The sequence below is a fragment of the Trachypithecus francoisi genome, unplaced genomic scaffold (genome assembly GCF_009764315.1).
Source record: "Trachypithecus francoisi isolate TF-2019V2 unplaced genomic scaffold, Tfra_2.0 Lachesis_group8, whole genome shotgun sequence".
Lineage (NCBI taxonomy): Eukaryota > Metazoa > Chordata > Mammalia > Primates > Cercopithecidae > Trachypithecus > Trachypithecus francoisi.
The window spans coordinates 105833112-105856973 of NW_022681473.1; the positions used below are offsets into that span (position 1 = coordinate 105833112).

Below are 23862 nucleotides of genomic sequence, written 5' to 3' on the forward strand. Positions count from 1 at the left end.
TTGAACCCAGGGCTGTCTGGCTCTAAAGTCCGTGTTTTTAATCACCACACTTTATTGATCTATTTAGTGAGTGCTCAGGGAGCACCATGAGTGAGTGCTGAGTTATCTCTGGAAGCTGCAGGGATCAATGGTATAGACATTCCCCAATAGAAGCCAACCACAAACGTCCGATCCGACACTTGGAGGCTTTCTCTGCTAGATAGATTTATTTTCTTCCTTCTGCTTGGGCAAAGTGGGGATTAAGATCAGTTTGCTTTCCGAGAGTTCATAGAAGTGTGAGGTCTGGAAAGGTAAAGTTATTTTGGGTCAAAACTTTCCCGAGTGTGTTAGGGGCATTGAGGCAAACCTTGAAATTGGCTTTGCAAATGGTAGATCTTTCTGTGGCTGGCCCTGCAAGTGGGTGATGGTATGGGCGTTTGAGATGGACTGAGGGATGACGAGGAGTGGTTTCCCCTGCTGAGGGCATGGGTGACCGGGTCCTGAAGGTTCTACCTACCTGTGTCCTTTAAACTGAAATCAGAATGGGGGAGTGGGAGAATTGCTATCAGGTTGAGGAAAAGGAAAGGAGGGAAAGAAAAGAGCGGGCAAGGAGAGAGGCTGTGCAGGGCAGTAGCTGGGGCGGGTTACTTGGAACAGGCACCTGCGTCAAAGCAGCAGGAGGCAGAACAAGTGTTCCAAAGAAGGCCAGGCACGCCAGCGGCCCACCCAGTGCCCACTTCCACCCCCTCGACAGTGTTGCATTGTCCCAGGAGTGTCCTCTGGCAGCCAGATATAGCGCAGAATTATGCAGGCTGCTACACAAATACAGTCAGCCCCTCCAACTCCAGACAGGGGCCCCGACCCTGGCAGCCTCCATGACCACTGCCCTGCAGCCTCCAATGTCCTTGGCCCTGCCTCTTCCCCTCCTGCTGGATTCTGGGTGGCATGAGGGCCTCTAGGATGGCTGGGGCAGGTCACTGGGGAGAGTGGCGCCAGAATGGGAAGGGTAATTTGTGACAGGAAGGGTGTGAGAAACGGAGGATGTATCAGAGGGAATGTGTGCGTGGGGAGGCTGGAGAGCAGCCCATCTGAGGGCCACGCAGGAGCCATGAGTGGGTGCTGAGAGGTGCTGTGGGTGATCGGAGGTGCCCTGAGTGGGATGACATGACCCCTAGATGTGGAGAGACAGCAGCTGTAAGAAAGGTGTGTCATCGGCCCTACCGGGAGAGAGGTGAGGGAGCCCACCAAGGCCTGCAGATGAGGACATGGGGGAGGAAAGGAAGGAGGAAGCCAGGTCCAGGTTCTGCCCAGCGGTGACTGGCATAGTAGGAAACTCCTGCCATTCCCTTGGGAAGACGGGGCCCCATAGGTGAGCCCCAGCGTGTGTCTGGTGCGTGAGGTTTTGTGCAGCATGTGTTCAGGAGGTGGCCCTGAATTTACCAAATATGCTCCTTCTGAACTTCTCAGAGCGCTTTGCAGCTGCTGCTGGGTTGCAAAGTGAGGATGGCATAGAAAAAGTCCAGGCCCGCCAGGGGAGGTGGTTCGCTCGGGAGCACAGGGCATCAGCGACCGCCTGAGGCACGCGGGGTCTCCTCACACACAGCCCAGCTCCTGACCACTGTGTCCTCCGGCACCCGCGACCCCTGCGTCTCCATGGAGCAACCACCTGCTATAGAGCTGGCAGCTCAGTGGAATCCCCCAACTTGAAGAAAAAGGCAAAGAACAACAACAGCGAAAAAGCATCTGAGTTTGGGAGACGAGGAGGGTTGCAGAGGTGCCTGCTCTTCCCCTGCCTCGCGCAGCCAGAATTAGCCAAGCTCTCCCAAGCTCAGGGATGTAGATTGATTGCCTGGTTTTATTAAGGACAAAGTGCTTTTTGATAGTGTGAGGGAAGCGGCTCCCCAGGGTGGGGATTCCGGCTCGGAGCTCCCTGAGCATCGATCGCTGGGGCTTCCCTGTCTTGTACTGAGCTGAACGCAGGCTTTGGCAAGTGATAAAGAAGCTATGATTCTTAAAGGTGGGCACTCTGGGGAGAGGCTGGGCAGACCACACGCGGGGCTCTGCCGTCAGCAGGCTTTCCCACCCACACCCTGGAGGGACTGCCGCTACGAATAACAAAGCTGGCCAAGCCATGAAATCTTTGCCAGGCACTTAACATACTGGTTGCTTCACTTACACCATCTGACTCGCTCTTGACATGAAACGTAACAGGTAAGGCCCTATTACAAGCCCTGCCCCCTGCCCATAGTGTAGATCAGGAAAATGAAGTAGCACAAGGCCAAGTATGCTCATCAAAGTCCCAAGGCATTAAGTCCTGGCTCCCAGATTCATACTTGGCCGGGTCAGACACTAACACTCAGGCCCTTATAGCCATGTCTTGACATGGGGCCAGATGGACATGGCCCTTCTGATGTGATTCCCAGGGACCCATTATATAGACCCCTGCAGTGTAAAGGAAGAAGCTCACCCAGTAAGGATGTCTGTATGAGACTTCAGAACATCCTGGGATAGCAAATAAGCAGTGTAATTCTAAGGCCGCTGAGGCCTGCTGTGGGTGGGGGGATTTAGAAGCCGTGGGTACACCACCGAGTTGTAATGAGCTGCATTGGTCCTTGGGCTTTTCCAAAGCAGCTTCCTCTTTCCATGATCAGTTCCTGCAGAACTCACAGCAATTTTGTGAGATCAGTGGGCTGGGAAGAGAGCCCTCGCACAGGTGAGGAAACTGGAGCCCGGAGAGGGGAAGTGACTCTCCCAAGGTCACTCAACTCATCAGGCTCATCTGGAACTGGAACCCAGGTTTTCTGACCCATAGGCCCTTCTTCTACATTGAGTATATGCTATTTTCCTTTTTAAGCCACAAACAGGTTGTACACAAGCAAGTGTATATTAACTAGCAAAAATAAATGGTTTGCTAGGATTATTCAGATTGAATCGCCAATCTACAGACCAAAGTAAACAGGATGCCACATGATATTGCAGCAGAGCAAATCATGAGCTTATTATGACCAGGGTGGGGGTGAGTTGGGGCCTTTCAGGGTGAGGCCCCTGTTTTAGATGACAGTGCTTTTGAATACCCCATCTGAGGGTCCCAGGCCGCCCTCTGACTGGGAAGCCTTCCTTCCTTCCCTTTATAGATAAAACAGTGGAGACCAAGAGAGCAGGCAGGAAGAGTGCAGAGCCGGGGCTTGACTGTGATTTGGGGGTGCTGGGGGTCTGTGCGGGGGCAGGACTCACTCTTGACTGTGAGGAACATGGACTTGCTGATGTCGGTGCCTACGCCGTTGCTGGCCTGGCAGAGGTAGTAGCCGATGTCCTCTTCTAGGACGTGGCGGATCAGCAGCGAGCTGTTGGGCAGGATCTGGATGCGGCCAGTGAGGGGTACAGGGTGGTACTGCTGGGGGTTCCCACTCCCTGGAAGGAGGCAGCTGTTAGGAGGGCTGGGTCTGTACTGGGGCATAAGCTGAGAGTGCCCCAGGAGTGGCCCTGACACCTCGCTCTTGCAGATCGAGGGCTGTTTTGTAGCAGAGCTGAACCATCCCCAAAGTGCTGAGGCCACACAGCTCCTGGCAGACAAGAGGAAAGACTCCCTGCCTCCCAGAAGATGGGCCTTGCCCCAGCTCTGATTCAAGGAGACTGGGTTGGGAGCCTCAGCTCAATGCCCACTTTGACACTGGCATGGAGCTTCTTTGGGGTGAATTCCTTGGAGAGGAAGAAAGAGCCGTCCTTGGGCCAGTTGGCTGCAGGTGGAGAGAAGATTGAGTCTTTGAATGGCAGTTGTCTGGTCTTAGGCAACCAGGCCTGGGAGACAGGCCAGCATCCTCCAAGGAGGCCTTGTGGGCACCCCCTGCCCCTCCATTCCCCAGTGTCAGTCACAAATACAGTTTAGGATTGGGCCTTAGTCAGAAAGCAAAGGCATCCTTGGGATGAAATTGGGCTCCAAGAAGGACCCTGACCCCAGAAAAGGTTGACTGGTGAGAAGCAGGGGGCTTCCAGGTCTGGGGCCCCAGGGCAGGGTTGGGTAGGGAAAGCAGGTGTACACTGAGTTCTGGGGCGGAGGCGGGAGAGGAGAGGTCACGTCTTGGGGGACAAGAGGAAATAGGGAGTCAGCATGATGGCTGTTCCCGGTCCACAGACCCCCGGGGGTGGCTGAGGATGACTCTAGGTGAAGTGTGTAGCCTGGGGTCCGCTGGGGTGCAGACCCAAGGACTCCCACCCAGGGCTAGGAGTTGCCTACAGGGAACAGGTTCAAATCCCATCAGAGCATCCTCCTTTCCCCATCCCTGCCCTTCTTGGAGATTCTGGCTGGGCCAGGGGCTTACCCTTGGCATGCTTCCACATGACCTTGGGCGGGGGGTAGCCGTCCACCGAGCAGTTGAGCACACCAGCTTTGCCGTAGATGCCGTCCTGGTTGTTGGGTTGCACCACAAATCGAGGGGGCACTGCAGAAAGAGGGAAGGTAGGGAAACAGACCATTTCGGTCTCTGATGGGTCTCCTAGGGCTCGGAGCACCTTCTGTTTGAGGTCAGCTCTGCCTGGGCCATTATAAAGTTGGAAGCAGGCAGCTTCTGAAACCCAAGATGCTGAGAGCTTTTGTCGAGTACTGGGTAGGGAGTTGGGAGTTCTGAGTTCCGATCCTGCCTTTGCCACTGACTAACTGAGCAAGTGTCTCTCTGCTCAGGGCTTCGGTTTCCTGCCCTGGAAAATAAGAGGTTTAGGCTCCAAGATCATCTTGAAGGGTCCTGCTGGAGCCCACCTTCCATAAGCCTGTGATTGGAACTGGAAATCTAGAGACTGCAGTAGCAGCAGGCAGAGCTGGCTCCTCCCTCCCCCGAGGCTGGCCTGTCCCTGCTCACCGCGCACGATGAGCTGGCGCTCCCGGCTCACGGTGGCGGCTGCGTTGCTGGCGATGCATGTGTAGTTGCCGTTGTGCTTGAGGGAGACGCTAGAGATCTGCAGGGAGCTCATGAATTCCTTGCTCTCGATGGTCACGCCCGAGCCTGAGATGATCACCTGTCCGTCCTTCCTCCAGGTGATGCGGATGGGCATGTCCCCCGAGGACACCACACAGGGAATGTAGAGCAGCTGGCCGATGGAGGCCGGTGGGAACTCGAAGGGCTGGATCAGAGGGGGCACTGGGAAGGCAAGGGGGTGCTGCCGTCGGGACCCTGTGCGCCCTCGCCTGGCCAGCAACGCTGCCTTACCTGGGGCTCTGGGTTGGGCCTTGAACAGAGATCCCCTGGGGAACTGGGGCCTCGTTCTCCTATCCATGCAGGGTCTCCTAATGGGGCCTGGCTCCTGTCCCTCTGCCCGCCCAGGCTGGGACCCACTGTCTCTGTTCAGGGCCTTGGCTGGCCTGGATTCACTTGGACCTTCCCATGTGTCCTGGAATTTGATTCATGCCTGCTGACCTCTGCTCACCTTTCCCTCCAGCTTCCCTGCTGCTCCTTGGCACCCCTGTACCCACCTTCTCATCCCAGTGATGCAGCTCACAGCTCTCTGAGGGCCTGGGATACAGGCGAGGTGCCGGGTGGCAAGAGGGGAAGCATGGTTGCTGGGACTGTCCCCCATGCATGTCCTATGGCTGCTCATCTGAAACCAGAGCACTGAACTCTGGGTCTCCCACAGGGTCCTCAGCCACCTCACCCCTCTCTATTGTCATCGAGTGTTAGGACAGGCGAGTGGAAGCTCACATCACTGTGCAGTTGCTTTATACACATGATCTCACCGGATCCTCCTACCAATAATGTCCCCATTTTACAGATGAGAAAACTCAGGTTCAGAGCAGAAAAGAAATTGCCCTAGGTTGCCCTGGTCATAAGATATACCCATGGGATTTAAAACCTGGTCTGCTCTCCAAGTCCACGTCTCATCACCATGTGGCTTGGTTGCCTCTCTGAGAAAGCCCCAGACATGCCCAGACAAGAGGTAAGAGATCACTTTTTTTTTTTTTTTTTTGAGATAAGGTCTTGCTCTGTCACCCAGGCGGGAGTACGGTGGCATGAACATGGCTGACTGCAGCCTCAACCTCCTGGGCTCGAGTGATCCTCCCATCTCAGCCTCTCAAGTAGCTGGGAACGCAGGTACACACCACTGTGTCTGGCTAATTTTTATTTTTATTTTTTTTTTAAAGACAGGTGTCATTATGTTGACCAGGCTGGCCTCAAACTTCTGGTCTCAAGCGATCCTCCCACCTCAACATCCTAAAGTGCTGGGTTGACAGGCAAGAGCCACCACACCACGTCCAGAGATCTTTTTGTCTTGTAGGTGAGCTTCCTTGGGTGGCAGGAAAGAGCAGAGAGGAAGCCCTGTCTTCTGCAGGACAACCAGTTGGTTAGATGCTTCTGGGCAAAGCACCATCCACCCAGCCTTCCTCCCGCTAGAAATGCAGCCTGCACCCCCCTGCCAACACTGCCTACGTCTCAGCCCCTTGGGGGCCTGTCTGGAGCCTGAGTCGATGTGAGATGGATCCTCCTTTCTCAGCTCTGGCTAGAGCATCAGCCATTATCTTTATGATAACTCAATTAGGCTGCAGCGACTTCCCCAGCAAGTGGGGGAGAAGAGAGTGAAGGAGATAGACAATTAGCTTAACAAGGATGAGCACCCAATAGATGAGATCTCCTTTCTGCAGTCGAATAATTAAATTACAAGGCCGCACAGTCCTCTAGCTTTCTCCCAGGCACCAGCCCCACCCCTCCCTGGAAGCCTGCTACTCTCCACCCTGGGCCCATCCAGAGTGGCCACAGTTGGGGATGGGCTCTCGGGGGAAGGATGGATGGCATCAGATGCATGGCCCTCTGCCCTCAGGGCACCCCTGCACTTTCACGGCTCAGAAGGGAGCTGCCTGCAGGGAGCAGCCAGGTGTAGACACAGAAAAACCCAGGCAGCCCTTTGGATCCTGGGAGAGTTCTTGATCAGGAGCTGTAGGTCCAGAGGAAGTGATATTTAGGAGGGATGTGGCCTCTGTGACCCTCAGTAGGGCCCTCAGCTGACCCTTCCAATGTCATCTTCCACCTCGCTCTCATTCCAGCCTGTGCTCCCACCAGCACGCCGTGAATGCCACAACCCCACACCTCAGCCTGCCTGGGCGAGCACCACTGGGCGTCTGTCCTTCTCATCCCCCAGTACATGGGCTCCTCACCTACCAGCTGGCTTTGATCTATCTTATTCCAGATCCACCTGGAACCTAAATCCCAGCCAGCTTTTCCGGGGTTCTGGTCATGGCCCGGACCACCTCATCTCAGTCTCTGGCTGCCTCTTTTCTTGGATTAGGACTCTGCCCCCAGTGTTCTGAGTGGTTTATTGGGCCTTAGACATCTTCAGATAGATTTCTCTTGGGTCCTGACTCTAGCAATGGCCCAATGCCCATTTCTGAGCAAGGGGAGGGTGGAGACAGTGACGAGGGGCTGGAGAACAGGATGTGTGGGCAAAGCAATGTGGGACAAGGTTCTGCAGAGCCGAGAGAAAGCTAAGGGGCTGTGGAGTCTGGAGGACCAAGCCCGGGTACAGACGGCCAGAACACCACGTTTCCATCGAGGCCACAGCCAGTGGATAGAGCCAGTGGATAGAGTCAGTGAAATCAGGCGAGAAGGTTTAGTTCAGGCAAGGAGAAGACTGTCTCTCTCAGTAAGGAGGAATTTAGATAATGGAGCAAGTTACTAAGGCAGGTTAATTCATTAATTAACTAATTCATCTAATATTTATGAAATGCTGCTCTGTGAAGGCATTATGCTCCGTGTGGGCTGGGGAAAGTAGAAACACACTTCAGCTACAGAGAGAGCCTCGGGGAGCTTCTCATTTACTAGGGAAGGCAAGATACTTCCCCAAAGATGACTGGACAAGGACCGCCTGGATATGCAGATGTTGAGCTCAAGCAGAAGGCGATGTCATCCGGGGGGTGACTGCAGCTTCATGGAGGAGTAGAATTTGAGCTGAGAGTTAGAGGACACACATGCTTTCAAACAATGGATGGGGTGAAGAAGACAGAGGAGGCTGAGCCAAGCAGGAGGAGGCCAGGAGGCTGGCCTCTTCAACAGCTTGGAGAGGCCACTGAAGAAGTAGCCAACATCCATCCTGGGAGTTAGACATGCAGCTGTGCTGGCCCCGTGCTCCCAGAGGGCTGTGTGGAGGCAGATGACCAGATGACCTCCCAGAGGCCCAAGGCAGGCTCCTCGCTCCCCTCCACCCCTGCTTCTGGGGGATGGACAGGTGTGATGCATGGCTGGTGCTCCAGGCTAGTCACTCACATCCGGTCAATACACACACCGGGCAGCCTGGAGGGGGAAGAAAGCCCAGGGATCCTGGCTCCTCCACCAGCTCATTCAGTACTAGGAGTGCTGTGAGTACGATTTCCAAAGCAGAGAGTGGGGACTCCTCCATATATGTACATATGTACTCCTCCCCATATGTACAGGCTGTCCAAATGGGGCTGCCTTCTGACCTGTGAGTCAGTGGCGCCCTCTCCAGTGCTCAGGGCTAGTAGCCACATGTGTGCCTGGACATTTCCACCTCTGGGAAAGCCATCCTCCTGGAGGTGGGGTCTGACCACCTGCACCCTGGTTATGACCTGGGCCCTCTTTACTGTGGAGTCCAGCCTGTAGATCTGCCCCTGAGTCCCAGCGTGTCCCCTAGCAGGCAGCTGGATGTAGGGGGCATGAATGCCTCACAACCTGGGGTTTTCTCTCCAGAAGCCCTGCTCTGGCCACAGTCATCTTTAGCAAGGTGCTGCAATGGCGAGGAGGCAGAGGCCTGAGTGGCTGAGAAGACACAGTGGTCGAGGCAGGCCATTCAGTGTCCAGTCACCATAAAGCTTTTATGGCCACTTGTTTGGGAGTGCTGCACAGAGGAAGGCGTGTTGACCACCAGCCCAGTTCATAAACATTTTATGGTGTCTCTCATCATCTCTCTCTGAGATGGAGCCTTTTATTTACTGCACCTGCTAGCAGAGTGCGCACCGTGGGAAGTCGGGGCTTCTCTGCCCTTGCAGCATGGAGATGGGGCACTAGCCATGCCTGGAACCCAAAACGCCCAGTTCTGGACTCTTCTACCCATTCAAGTGACTGTGGGCAAGGCACCTCCTTATCAGCATCCTGTCTTACCTCAGTTTTCTCATCTGCAAAATGGAGCGGTTGGACCAACTAATCTCTAAAGTCAGACACTGATTTTCTAGTTAAAACAAGTCCCATATTTTAGGAATAACGATAACCGACTTAAGTTTTTTACACAACCCTCTCTTCTCAGGAAGCCCTTCCTGGATCACCTTACTGGACTTTGCAAACCTCCCTCTCCTTGGCACTCTCAGCCTCTCTCCTGTTTGACAGGAGAAATCTCTGGGGTATTTGCCATGGGATCCCTTTCCTCACTAAAATGTAAACTCCCTGATGGCAGGGATTTTTGTCTATTTTGAGCATAGCTGTATTCATAGAACCTAAAATAGTGCCTGGAATCTAGTGGAGGCACAGTAGATGTCACTGAATGAATGACATTCGTGGTCATTATCCTCATCACCACTACCATCGTCACGAGCCCTGTCTGTCCCACGGGAGACTGCTTGCTCCTTTGTTACTGGCTCCCTTGGCTTAAGGTTGTTGGTAGCGGCTTCCTCGGTGTTCCTCCCCCAAATGGCATGCAGGCCATCCCCTCCTAGGGAGCCTGTTGTGCCCCTTTCCTGTGGATCCCAGTGAGGTTCCTTCTAAACCTCCACCTTCACCAGTAGCAGGCACTTGGTCAGATGGCTGACTCTCTCTTAAGCTTATGATCATAGAAACCCCTGACCCACTCGTAAGGGTGGGAGAGGGTCTCCGGCACATGCTCCCGGGCATACGGCAGAGGCTGGATGGAGCGGTGCTGAAGCTCAGCATTGAGCGGCTAGGGAAAAAGGAGGGAGGGAGGGAGGGAACGTGGGCGTTTGGGGGAGAGGGTGTTTGTGCGTGGGTGGGTGTGTCCCTCTTCCACTTGTCCTCCACAGGAGCCTGGCACCACCTCCCTGTCCTGGTCCTGCTGAGCATGAGCAGAAAGCACCTCTTGCCCTTGTTTTGGCTCAAGAAGCCCTCAGAGGCTCAGATGTAGGAATGGAGATGTTTCTTCACGGAGCCAATGCCAAGGGGCCCCAGTTGTAGCCCTGCCTTCCTAGTTAATTAAACATTCAGCCTGCAGGCCCAGAGATGCTTTTGTGCTACATTATTTTTCAGCTACAGGGGGCCCTAAAGTCACCACATCTAGGTTTGGTCTGCGTGCTCTCCTTTTAGCATCCTGCCAAGGATCTCTCTGGATGACCAGAGACAAATACCCGCCTCCCCTGCAGCCTGGCTCTCCTCTGCCAGCCAGTGTCACATATGTCAAGGCACACACAGCCCCGAAAGCACCCTCCACCCTCCCTCTTCCCTGCTCCTCCCACTTTGCTGGGCCACAGCAGACTCCCTTGGGCAGTATTTCATATGGTACCACCTGCAACCACCTTTTGGGCTCAGGAATGTTGCCTTACGGAAGGGCCCTGGTAGTCAACACACTTGTGTATGTGTAACTGCTGGCGTGCATGTATATGTGTGTGTGCTCAAGTGTGAATGGGCTAATGTGTTAATTTGCTGCACGTGCATGCAATACGTACCAGGGTGCACACGCACGAGTGCTCACACACAGGTCTCTGCACACATGTGCATGCATGTTGAGTATGTGCTCCTGTTTTTAGCTTAGTGTTTGAAAAGTTTGTTAGAAGACAAGCAGTCCCAGAAGGAATGGAGTCAGCAGTTGTTTTTCCAGCTCATGGAGCAGCTTGGGTTTCAGCCCCACCCTGCCCGCTGACCCTTGGCCTCACAGAGAGCTGGGGTGGGAGACTTCCAATTTTATCTCACATTTCCGGTGCTCTGTCCCCCCGTCCCTGCCCCCCACTTGCCCTTTTCTACTTTCTAGCTCTCTGCTCTGAATCTTGGGTGGGATGCACTTCCTAGTCGGGCAGCAGCAGTGGGGTCTGGAGAGCTGCCCCCAGGCCCCTACCCTTTTCCCCTTGCAAGTCAGGGCCCCTGCCATGCCCATGGGCACCTCCTCCACCTCCCTCCTTGGGTAGTTCTTGGAACAGCGCATCCGCTAATCAAGCAGTGTGATCATAATCAGCTCTGATGGTTCTTCTGCAAAAGTGCATTCTAATGAGGTGGGAGAGGGAGTCAGGGAAAGAATGGGGATGAGGGGGCCCGAGCTTTTGGAGTGGTGGGGACATGTCCCAGAGCTCCTCACACCAATGCTGCTTCTTGGTCTAGAGAGAAAACAGGTGACTACACCCCTCTCAGGGCTGGATTTCTGGGATTTTTCAGACCCTGAGGGTGGGGAAGGGGGAAGGTGTGCATACAAGCGTGTGTACACACGCACATACACATATGCCTGCTATGCACAGCTTATGCTGGGTGCTGGGGATTCACACGTAGCCAGGGCATGGACTCTGTCCTCTAGGATCACACACACACACACACACACACACACCCCTCCCACCCCCGCCTTCCCTCCCTCTCCCTGGGCTGCAGAGACACTGTCGCTCAGCACCATCACAACAGGCCCAGCGAGTCGCTGAGACGGAATGCATCAGATTCAATTCATTAGGACTGATCACTCCCTGAATGGGGCTGAATAATTGATGAACAGAAGCAGCTTTCAGGATGTTCCCAGTCCTCTGAGGCCCGCTGCAGCCCTGTTATTATTATTTTTTTAAGCCAACAAACCCGACCAAATGCTCGCCAGTGAGGGCGGGCGAAGGGAGCGGAGCAAAGGTTAGATGTTTTAATATGTGATGTTTACACTGTAAACTCTCAGTCCACTGCTTGTAGGGGAAATGGATACAGGCGGCCCAGCCCCATGATGCTGCTTAAAGGAGGGAGGCTGAGCTGTATACACAGCCACCAAGCTGATTTGTCCCAGATGTCGGGGAGGGGGAATGTGGCCTGGGGGATGTGAAGTCCCTGGTGGCATGGCAAGGCCCCTGGGCTGGGCAGAGAAAGTGGCCAGGATGCCCTTCCACGTGGCTCCCGTGCAACAGCAGGGAAACGGGTGTTTGGTTGTGAGGGTCTTCTCTCTCCTCCCAGGCCTCAGATGGCCACAGTGAGGTTTCCTAGTAAGTCCTCAAAGTAGACTTTGAGAGTCCACTTTTAGCCGGGAGCAGTGGCTCACGCCTGTAATCCCAGCACTTTGGGAGGCCAAGGTGGGTAGATTATCTGAGGTCAGGAGTCCGAGACCAGCCTGACCAATATGGGGAAACCCCATCTCTATTAAAAATACAAAAATTAGCTGGGTGTGGTGGCGTGGGCCTGTAGCCCCAGCTACTCAGAAGCCTGACACAGGAGAATTGCTTGAACCCAGGAGGAGGAGGTTGTAGTGAGCCGAGATCACGCCACTGCACTCCAATCTGGGTGACAGAGCAAGACTCCGTTTCAAAAAAAAAAAAAAGAAAGAAAAACAACAACAACAACAAAAGAGAGCCCACTTTCCTGGGCTCAAAGTGAGGTTTCCTAGTAAGTCACTCCAACTCAACCTAATGTCTCAGTTTCAGTTCAAAGCATACACTGTCTGGCACTGTGACGGGTGTTGGGCACACGAGAGGCGTGTGACTCCGCTCCTGTGCACTGATGCCAGGAGCTCGGGGAGAAGTCCCCACCCAGCCTTCCACTGCCACTGTTCAGTAATTCTGGGAGCCACCAGGCCCTTCCACCGGATGCCCAGTGTTATCACATGCTCAAGGGTCCCCCACAAATGCTTCCTCTTCCCATGCGTCCCTCTTGCTGCTGACAGTGTGTCTGTTTCATGTCACTTCCAGTCTTGGGCAAAGCAGTAGTCAGGGCGTCCCCAGGGCCCTTCCCCACTGCCAGGGCCCCTTACCAGGCCTGGACCCCTCTTCTCTTTTTCTTCCTTCCATGAGCCTCCTGCTTGCTTTCCTCCCCTGGTCAATGCTATCCCTCCCTCTCTTCCCTTGGGGATACAGAGGGGGTTCTCCCCAGCTTCCCCTCCCTACTGCCCTGGGGTGACATAGATGTTCAGGAGAGGGAAGCCCCGTGGTGACAGGGCCCTCAGAGTTCTCAAGGACTCTTGTCTCTTCCACACCCTCCCTGGCAGTCCCAGAAGCTCTATGTCTTCATTCCTAAGGCAGCGCATGGAGCAAACGGTCCTCCCTCCAGCCTGTCCTTTCCCTGGCTAAGAGCCATTCTCAGTTGGGCCCAGGTTCTGGAGTTATGCAGACCTGGGAAAGATTCTGACACCAGATGACAATTTACTTAACTTTTCTTTCTTTTTTTTTTTTGAGATGGAGTTTCACTCTTGTTGCCCAGGTTGGAGTACAATGGCACGATCTAAGCTCACTGCAGCCTCCGCCTCCCAGGTTCAAGTGATTCTGCTGCCTCTGCCTCCCAAGTAGCTGGTATTACAGGCATGTGCCACCACACTCTGCTAATTTTGTATTTTTAGTAGAACCAGGGTTTCTCCATATTGGTCAGGCTGGACTCAAACTCCTGACCTCAGGTGATCTGCCCACCTCGGCCTCCCAAAGCATTGGGATTACAGGCATGAGCCACTATGCCCGCCCTTACTTAACTTTTCTATGCCTCCACTTTCTGCCCTCAAAACTGGGGAGGAAATGTTACCTGCCTTAGCTGAGTGGGCAGCTGTGGGGTCGAAGACAGCAATGCACGTGGAGCATGGAGCACTGTGAGGGGTACACAGTGCGCCTGCCGCAGTGACAGTGGCAGATCATTATACCCATCGCAGCCTGCTGCGATAGCCCAGGATGGTGGCTGGAGACCCCTAGACCTCCCTTCCTCCCAGGCGGAGCCCCAGGCTGAGGTCTTCATGCTTCTGGAACCTCAGGCTGCAGAGGACAACCTGTCTGCATATCCTCGCCAGGCCTGAGCCCACCCTGGCTCTTCACAAAGAGACATAAGCTCTTCAGCCATCATAGCCATGACTGACTCGGTACCCAATCCCTGCAGCCTGGTTTTCACTGGCTTCTCCTTAGTCAAGCCTGGGGGTATCCACCTCCCCAGCCTGGCCCCAGAGCAACCAGGCCACCCTCCTCTCACACACCATCCAGACAGTCTCCAGGTCTGTCAGTCCCAAAGGATATATTTGGGGGCTTCGAAGACCTTCACAGCCCCAGAACCAAGGAGACATCATCATTGACTTACATGCTCATGTATTTGCTCGTTTATATTCACTCATTCATTTGATCCACAGACTTAGTGCGTGGCTACCCAGTACCAGGCATGAAATACAGACCTCGCCCAGGTGGGTGTCAAGGGCCCAGGAGGGAGGAAGCTGTTTTTTTTTTTTTTTTTGACACAGAGTTTCACTCTTGTTGCCCAGGCTGGAGTGTAATGGCTCACTCTCGGCTCACCGCAACCTCCACCTGCCAGGTTCAAGCAATTATCCTGCCTCAGCCTCCCAGGTAGCTGGGATTACAGGCATCTGCCACCACGCCTGGCTATTTTTTGAATTTTTAGTAGAGACAGGGTTTCACCATCTTGGCCAGGCTGGTCTCAAACTCCTGACCTTGTGATCCGCCCGCCTCGGCCTCCCAAAGTGCTGGGATTACAAGCGTGAGCTACTGTGCCTGGCCTGAGGGAGGAGGTTTTTAAGCACCACCCAGCACTTTCCAGGCCTGAAGCAGTACTAGAAAGTGGAAGGGTGTTCCCAGTCCTGTAGAAGCAGCCTGTGTACTGTGTATCCCACAGGGAGTCAGGGCTCCAAGTGTGCTCTCTCAACCCTGGCCTCCTGTTCCCGGTCTCTTGTGTGGGCCCACTGAGCTCCTGGGGGCAGAGGCCCCATGCAGCCCATCTCTGGCCTGGCCTCTCTCCCAGAAGGCGGCCTGCCTCCTCTGTCTGTAATTGACCCCCTCGTGCACCTGGGGTGTGTGCTGTCTTGTTCTGCAGCCTGAGGAGGAACCCAGATGTAGAGGAACTCATGGTCTGTGTCCACCCACAGTCTTCTGCCCTGCTCCCTTTTTTCTAAATGCCAAGCTGGGGCCTCTCTTGCTCAGGATTGCCTATTGTTGTCTGAGTCCCACCTGGGGAGGGGCCCACGCATGCTGGATGGTCAGGCGGGCAGGGGCCCTGGCTGGTGAGGGAGGCCTACCTTTGACAGCCACGTGAACGCTCTGGCTGATGGAGAGCTGGGGCTGGATGAGGACGCTGCACAGGTACTCCCCCTCGTCCATGCCTTTCTGCACGTCAGTCAGCTTGAGGGTCCCGTTCTCAAACACCACCTGGCGGTGGTTGTCCGGCAGCAGCAGGGCATCCTTGTACCACTTGATGGAGTAGTAGGGATAGCCGATGACCCTGCAGTTGATAAGGGTGTCCCGCCCGGCGACTGCTGTGATGTTCCGCATGGCCCGGATGCTGGGGGGGCCTGGGCAGGAGTCAGGAGAGAGGAGGAGGAGGAGAGGGGCATGTGCTGCCGTGAGCCAGGGACAGCCGGGCACCACCCTGCGTTGCTCTTCTCAGGCACTCGGCCCCTGAGACTTTCAGGGGGCGGACATTTGGTGGGGGCACAGGGATGCCTTTTTACAAAGCTACAGACAGGGGCTGGAATTGGGGGGGGTGCCCACAGTCTCTCCAGGACTCACTGTTACTAGCTTCAGAGAGTTGCAAACAGACGCAGTCTATACACGCCTGGGCCAAGAGCCATTCCCCTAGTGAGACAGGGATAGGGCCAAGCTGCAGCCCCACCAAGAAGTGACTGGGATTTGGGAGGGCAAGTTACTCAGTGATGGGGAGATTAAGATTTTGGGATTAAAGTGGAAAGGTAGAGATTTTGTTGTTTCCATTCTACTTGCTTATTTTGATCTCTTACCCAAAAGGAATTTAAGTTAACTACTTAAAGACCGCAGGAAGGTCTCGCCAGGTGAGCTGATGACTTTCGGTCAACAAGTAAATATGTATTGTAGGCCCCTGGGAAGGAGCTGTGAAAGGGGTGCTGATAGTGCTGGTTGGGGAGAGAGAGTGTCCTGGGCTGGGCCTGCTGGGCAGATGGCAGTCTAGGGGTTGGAATGGGAGTTCAGAGGCTACCAAGCAAGACAGTGCTCCACAGGGCACAGGGTGCACTCTGGGCTGCAGGTCCCCATCTAGAACAGGAGGGGCCCGACTGGGAAATCTTTCAGGGCCCTGCATCTCTGTCTCCCTTGCAATTCAGAGGAGAGAACAGGAGGGTGGCCAGATGGGAAACCCGCACTTCTGTGGGGGGTCCAAGGCCTGGCACAGGCAAATTTAACATGAAACTCCATCTTTGCTCCTTTTCCTACCCCTATGGCAACCAGGAGTGCCCCTGGATCAGTGCCCCTTCCCTTCCTGCTGTCCCCCTGCTCCTCTGCCCTGGGGTCAGGGGTCACCAGTAGGGTCAGATGAAGACCAATCAGACCCCACGGGGCTACAAAGAGCTTCAGAGAAGACTGTGTTCTCACCACAGTGACTTGGAGAACTGAGATGTGGGGACGATGCCCCTGAGGGCTCCTTTCCCCACTCTTGGAGGCTGCCTGCCTTGGGACACCCCCAGCCAGGCTCAGCCTCTTACTCTTGACGGTGTGAGCCTTGTGGGAGAAGATGATGTCCTGGCTCCTGGTTGCTCACACCTCCTGGAGCATTTGGGGGGCTGGCTCAGTGGGAAGACACAGGGAGCACAGCTTGGGTGGGCACCCATGTTAAAGGCCAAGCCTGGTCCCCAGCCCCTGCCCTGTCTTGCCCTTACGAGGCCCTGGTGGGGCTGGCAGATACCAGCAGGTGTTTAGCATACTTAAGCCCCAGAGATATTTGGTGGGGAGGAATGGGCTAGAGGGTAGGAGGAGGGGCTGGGCAGGTTGGATTTCTGGAGAGGAGGAAGGAGGAGGGGGAATGGGGAGGTGAACGAGGGTGAACTGTACCAGACACACACACGCACGCAAGAATGGATGACGGTGCTTGAGGAGGGCAGGGAAAGGGGACGAGGGAGGGGAGAGAGACCTCTACTAAAATCAAAATGACAATTAATAATAAGTACTAATCAGCACAAGAATAATGGTAACCACAGAGATGGCAAAGGAACTCAAAAACCTATTCTGATATTTAAATGTAGACAGGCACCTCTTACGTTTATTCGCGCCTGATATTCAGCACTGCCCACCGAGTTCCGCGCGGTGCACCGGTACACGCCCCCGTCGCGGATCTGGGGGCCTGTGACGTTCATGTGGCTGATGGTGGTGCCGTCCGACATGGTGTACTGGTTGGTGCGGTGGCTGCCATCCCGCACAATGGGCTCGTCGTCGAGGGCCCAGGTGACCGTGGGGGGTGGGGCGCCCTTGGCCGCACACATCAGTGAGAACTGTTCCCCGGGGTTGACCACCTTCTCGCTGAAGGACGAGACGATGCGGGGCGTGCCGTCTGCAGGGAGCGAGGAGCCCCTTCAGGGTCACCAAGCCACGGAGAGATCGTCCCCCCAGCCACCCCACCTCAGCAGGGGAGGAGGCAAAAAGCAGCCGTAAGAGCAAAAAAGAACTTTTGTGTACATCAGTTCTGCTATCCACAGCCCCAAGTGGTGCCAGTTGCTGCTGTACATGGATTCAGGCTGTAGGGTTTGCATCCTCCCTCAATCACTTATTAGCTCTGGGTCTTTGGGCAAGTGGCTTAACCTCTCTGAGTCTTTGTCTCTTATGGAGGGAGGATGGGGATAACAGCAATCATGTTTATACCCACCTCGTGGATATTCTGAGGATAAAATAATTAATGCATTTCAGATGCTTCACACGGCACTTTGTAATTTCTTAATAAATGCTGGTTCCTCTCAACTCTTCCTCTATTAATAAAGATACAAGCTCAGAAGTTAACTGCTTAGAACTACATATGGAACCGCCTGGCCCTGTGGAGTCTGATTCCAGTTCCCTCTGTGTGGGACCTCCGGAGGGGGTGGTGCTGCTGCAGGCCTGTTAGCATAAGGCCTTAAGTCTGAGGCTGAAAGTGCACAGAGGCAGTGGCAGTGAGGGGTCTTGGCCAGGGCTTAAGTCTTGGCTAACAGAATAACCTTGGACAAGACAATTAACCTCTGTGCCCTGGCTTCCTCACGTGGAACACGGGGATGTAATTATTAACCCTGGCCATCCTTCCGCACAGGATCGTTGAAAAGGATCAAAATAGGCATTAAGTACTTTAAAAGTAGGCCAGGCACGGTTGCTTATGCCTGTAATCTCAGCACTCTGGGAGGCTGAGATGGGAGGATTGCTTGAACCCAGGAGTTTGAGACCAGTCTGGGCAATGTAGGGAGACCGTGTCTCTAGAAAAAAATGTAAAAAAAAAAAATAGTCAGGTGTGGTGGCACATGCCTGTAGTCCCAGCTACTCAGGAGCTGAGGCAGGGAGGATTGCTTGAGCTCAGGAGTTTGAGGCTGCAGTGAGCTATGATTTCATCACTGCACTCCAGCCTGGGCAGCAGAGCAATGAGACCCCGTCTCTAAGAAACAGAAACAAGAAACAAAAAGGAAGACAAATGTTTGTGTGGTCGGGGTGAGGAGTAAGGGCTTAGGTTCCTGGGTGCCTCACACCTTCAAGGAGTGTGGACCCACAGGCCGTGACGGGGACACCTGGGGAGGATCCCAAACCTGTGGGGCTTGCTTGGGTTTGGCTGGCATCTTTGTTATGACAAACCCCTGGAAGGAACAGAATTGTGTTGTGTTTGTTTTGGTGGCAATGAAGGAGGAGGTGGGGAACCATTAACCTTGTTTGTAAGGACAGGGTTTCTGCCAGCCCCCACTGCACCTTTGTACCAATGAGAAAATGGTGCCTCCTCTGTGTGGACACAGCCTAGTGCCAGGGCTCATGGCTTGGAAAATGAGGTGCAGGCTGGGTTTCAGTCCTCACCTACCCTCTTGGCTGGGCAACATGTGTAGTGAACAACCTGAACAACCATACGCAGATGTGCTGGGTAAGGAACCCTGGGTGGTGGCAGCTTTAAAGGAGGAGAGAGAGAAACAACCAGGTAAAACCCAGGATGTTGGTGAGACACAGAGCCTGCCTTGAAGAGGTCTCAGGCAGGGAGAGGAATTGCAAGTCCAGAGGTTACTGGCACTCTTCCAGCCTCTGAAGGCTCCTCTAGTACTGAAATTCTAGTAATTTCTGAGGGCAGAGACAGTATAGTATGATGGTTAAGAGACCTGAACTCAAATCTCTGCTCTGTCCCTTGGGCAGAGCTGTGTCACCTCGGGCAAGTGACCAAAGCCGCATTTTCCTCAAGAGCAAAATGGGTAACATCATTAAAAAAAAAAAAAAAGGCCTCAGCCCAGGCGGGAGGATCACTTCACCCCAGTTCAAGACCAGCCTGAGTAACATAGTGAGACTCTGTCTCTACAAAAAAAGAATAATGATAATAATAATAATAAAAATAAATAAATACATAAAAAATTATCCAGGTGAACAGAATAACCTTGGACATTAGCGTGGTGCAAGGTGGTCCCTGCCCACAGTCCTAGCTACTTGGGAGGCTGAGGTGGGAGAATTGCTTGAGCCAGGGAGATTGAGGCTGCAGTGGGCTGTGATCGCACCACTGTTCTCCAGTCTGAGAGACAGAGTGGGACACTGCCTCAAAAAAGAAAAAAAGAAAAAAAAGATTTAACTATAAAAAAGGACCTCCACACAGGGCCTTTAGGGTGAGATGGTGCATGGGCCTGGTGTGTAGTGAGCACTGGTTTAACGCCTCCTGGCATTGCTCCCACCTCAGCAGGACGGAGGGCATGAGTTCGGCAGCCCTAACCTGCCCCAACATGTCCTGGCGCCCCAGCTCACCCTCGAGTGCAATGATGGCAAAGTCCTGGGCGGTCTGGGCCTTGCGGGTGGCGAAGCACTGGTAGGCCCCAGAATGGCTCTTCTGGGCCGAGGTGATGAGCAGCGTCTCGTTGCTGAGCCCGCGGATGGAGATGGCCTCGTCGGGCAGCACCAGCTCCGTGTTGCGATACCAGCGGATGGTGAACTCCGGGGAGCCCGTCAGGGCACAGGAGAGGATGACCGTGCTGCCAATGCCGGTCTTCAGCTTCTTTGGTGTCAGGGTCACATGAAGGGGATCTGGGCCAGGCCAGGGAGACGTGAGGGAGAACGGGGGGGAGGAAAGAACAAAAAAAAGGGCTAACTGTGAGTGGAGTGTGGCTCGGGGCAGTCAGGGGTCACGAAAGGCCCAGGTTCTGCCTCCAGACCCCTTGTGTGGACTGGGACTAGGGAATTCCTCACTCTAGTCCTCAGTTTACTCATTTGTTAAATGGCAGGCTCAGACTGAGGGATCTCTTGGTACTTGTTCTGATGGTCTGTGCTCCCCTGAAACGTATCCCTGTGCCCGGTGAGAGCGTGAGGCTCCCTCTGGCTCACTGAGGAGGGTGGAGACTTGACTGGCTCATTATCCTCCCTGCCACCCATCTCAGAAACCAGGGGGGCACCCTTGGCCCAGCAGGCTGTCTTCCATACTTGCAGAGATAACCCATTGCTATGTGCTGCTGGTCTGATTTCCTCTAGATGGATCTGTGGACCCCCTGCTCGGCATTGCCCTGCATCACCCCACTGCAGGCCTGGAGCTCCCAACCTGGATCCACACGGCAGTACCTCCCTGCTTCCCCCAGCTGTTCTCCATGCTGCAGCTGACCACTCGCTGCTCAGAACTTCCATGAGTCCAAACAATTCAGCATGGCATTTGAGGCCCTCAAGGCCCTAAGGGCCTGACTCTAGGGGTTCAAAGGGGTTCCGTTGTCACCAAAGCCATAGGTCTTTAGAGCACCAGCAACCTGCCTGTGATTTCTGCATACCCTGGGCTGTTTCTGGCCCCAGGGCCTCACCTAGAGCATTCTTTGCCTAATTCTTACTCATTCTTCACATGGTATCACCTCTTCCAGGAAGCCTTCCTGGACATAACTCCCTCTCCCAGGTTGGACTAAGTATCCCTCCTCTACCCTCCCCGTATATAACTCACACCACACTAAGCACCTTGTCTCTTTGTCACCTCTTTTGTGTCTGTCTCTCTCTCCCTCTGGACTGTGGGCTGCTTGAGAGCAGGGTGACATCTCTCAGCTTCATCAGCCTACCATGACCTGAGTCATTACTGATGGTCTAACTGGCTTAGCAAGCCATTTACAAGCTCCAAACTGACCTCTCCTTGATCTCTATGGGCTAGAGGTTCTGTATGTGGGCTCAGGCTCCCTGTATAGCTTGGTACCCCAAGTGAGGAGGCCTGCAGGAGAGAGGAAGATTGCAAGCTCATGTGGGCTGGGTACAGCCAAAGCAGACATGACTGCATGCTTGGTTCTCCCTGCTCATTTCCCAGAGCCTCTGCCTGCTGTCCAGGAAATGTCAGTGCACACTGAGGCAGGTGGCGTCCTGCTCATCCCAGTCACCAGCTGGAGCTCCCAGTGCTCTGCCAGCCACTGTCTCCTCACTGCTCCTGCATGGGCTTGGCGCAGGTTGGGTGGGGGCCTTCATGGAGGTGTAGGGGCATATGGAAAGCATTGCTTTCCTCTCCATGAACCTGGCAGAGAGAGGCTGTAGAGAGGCTAGAAGATGGAGAAAAGTCACGTTGATTCCCCTTGAACCTTGGTGGTCCAAACAAGCCCACTGTGGGGAGGGGTAGGGGGCTGGGGATCAGCGAAGATGCATTCAGGGTCAGCGTGGGCATGTACACATCTGGAGGCGGTGACTTGCTGTACATCTGTGAGAGTGTACTTGGATATGGGCATGTTACTGTGAAGGGATTGTGTAGCTGTGTATGTGTATGGGCACCGTATATGTATGCATGTGTACATGGGGAGGTGGGCAGGTGCATTTTCAACATGTGTGCCTGTGTCTGTGTGTGTCTCCGCTTGCCTGCAAATACTGGTGCTGGAGCTGTGAACACTGCATTTACCTACAGGAAGGTTTGCTAATTTTCCAAGGATTTGAGGGTATGTTGCCCTTCTGACCTATTTAGAGAGAGAGAGAGAAAGAGAGACAGAGAGAGAGTATGTGTAGAGCAGGAGGGTGGGAAGGAGGTGAAGGTAATATTGGAATAAACTTTTTCAGACAGTACTTAGGGCAGGAAGGGAGGTGCCAATCCTGATCCTCTGTCTGCTCTGCTGTCCAGGGCTTGTTTATATGAGAGGAACCCCCAGGTCCCTGAAGCAGGGCTTTCCGTATTTTAACCTAAGCATTTGTGCCATGCACTGCCATTCCAGAGCATTTCTTGGGGCTCTTTCTGTTCTTCCACCTTGACAGTGAATTTGTGTTGGGAGGGCACTTTTCTGGGCACACTCCAAATCTCAAGACTCTCTTGATGGCAAGGAAGACTAGGCCCAGGAGTGGGCTCTGCTGTGGTTCTCTGGTCAGCCTGAGGGTCGGTAGCCCTGCTGCCCTATGTTCGCAATGGGTGGGAGGTGGGAGAAGAGTTTCTTTGGTCAACCAGGATGGGAGGTGGGATCACCTCTGGATGGTCTCTTTCCACTGCCCACATTTAATGACCCTCAAGATGCTGTCGGTAATGACAGCCTCATTCCTGTCCCATGAGGCATGGCATTTCCTCAAGGGTCTCCAGATCCCAGCCCCACTGCAGCCTAGAGAGCAGGGAACTCAGAGTCAGACTCTTGGCGTTGGAGCTAGAAGGAACCTCTTCATTTCACAGATGGGAACCCTGAGACTGGGTCACACAGGAGTGGACGGAGGTGGGGTAGGGGGAAGGGATGAGCTGGGCCTCACAAATCCTCATCCAGAGTGCTTTCCAGGGCATTCGCCCATCTGCTTCTACCCTCTCTGCCTACCTTGGGGGCTTCTCAGCGGCAGGGGTATGCTAAGGCCTTGGACCCCAGAAGGGGCAGGAGGAGGAATAGGAAGGGACCAGGGTTGACATCCAGCTGGAAGGTCCTGGCAGAGATGATTTGCTTGTTTATGGCCAGTTTCTGATCTGATTAATCTGTGCCCCTATCAATGATTGTTAAACATCCTGAATGTCACCCTAGGATTGGGATGTATGTCCTCTCTAGTGGATTGACAGCTGCCTCGCTTCCCTTAGTTCAGATACTGCCTCCCTACAAGCCCGGAAGCCCTGCCCTCATGGTGAGCACATCACCATCACCCTCCTCATCCCACTGGAGCCTCACGACCTCTGGGAGGTAGGAAGGCTGGGACCGCTTTCCCATTTTACAGACAACGGCACTGAGCTGATGGTCATGGTTATGTGGTTTGCCCAAAGTCTGTTGCTATTGGCTAATGCCAGAAACAAAAGGCAGGCCACCTGATTTCAAACCCAGCGCTTTTCCAGGACACCAGACTGCCTTCCCCAGTCAGCCAGTGTAATTCCCAGGGCCTGGTCAGAGACAGGTCCAGCTGTGCACACTCCTCCCCCGACCCCGGCAGTGCTCTCAGAGGTTACTGGGGCTGCAGAAGAGGCTTCCCCAACTCACCGATGACCGTGAGGATGCCGGTGGCCTCTGCTGAACCGAAGGTGTTGGTGACCTCACAAATGTAGGTGCCGCTGTCCTCGGTCCGCAAGTCGCTGATGGTCAGCCCCGTGATGCGCTTGGTCCAGCGGCTGTCAGCGGGGAGGGGCCGGCCATCCTTGAGCCAGCGGATGGCAGGGATAGGGTAGCCGGAGGCGGTGCAGGGCAGCTCCACAGTGTGGCCGGCCCACACTTCCTGGGAGTGGAAGCCATCCAGGATGGTGGGGATGGACTCGGCAGGGTCTGGAAGGCAGAGAGGGTCGGCAGCCCTGGCCAGCCCTGGGTGGGATGAAGCAGGGCTGGGGGAGGGAAGGCAAGCACCCAGACAGGAGCCTGCTGCCCACTGGCGCCCATAGCAAGTAGTTTCTAGGGCGGCTCCAGAGGAACGTTTCAGAGAAGGTGCACTGTGTCTTCTGTGCTCAGGCCAGACTGAGCCCCAGACAACCTCGACTGGGATTC

General features: G+C 54.5%; 1 protein-coding gene across 1 annotated transcript in view; it reads right to left on the reverse strand.

Moving 5' to 3' along the window:
• DSCAML1 (DS cell adhesion molecule like 1) overlaps nucleotides 1-23862 on the reverse strand; it is a 104720-nt gene that overhangs the window by 73689 nt on the left and 7169 nt on the right. The window contains exons 2-8 of the mRNA XM_033207186.1: nucleotides 23368-23646; nucleotides 19745-20020; nucleotides 17058-17354; nucleotides 15079-15351; nucleotides 4833-5111; nucleotides 4299-4418; nucleotides 3214-3390 (exon numbers count right to left, since the gene is read on the reverse strand). Coding sequence (XP_033063077.1) covers nucleotides 3214-3390; nucleotides 4299-4418; nucleotides 4833-5111; nucleotides 15079-15351; nucleotides 17058-17354; nucleotides 19745-20020; nucleotides 23368-23646 — 1701 coding nt within the window. The remainder of the gene's footprint in view (nucleotides 1-3213; nucleotides 3391-4298; nucleotides 4419-4832; nucleotides 5112-15078; nucleotides 15352-17057; nucleotides 17355-19744; nucleotides 20021-23367; nucleotides 23647-23862) is intronic.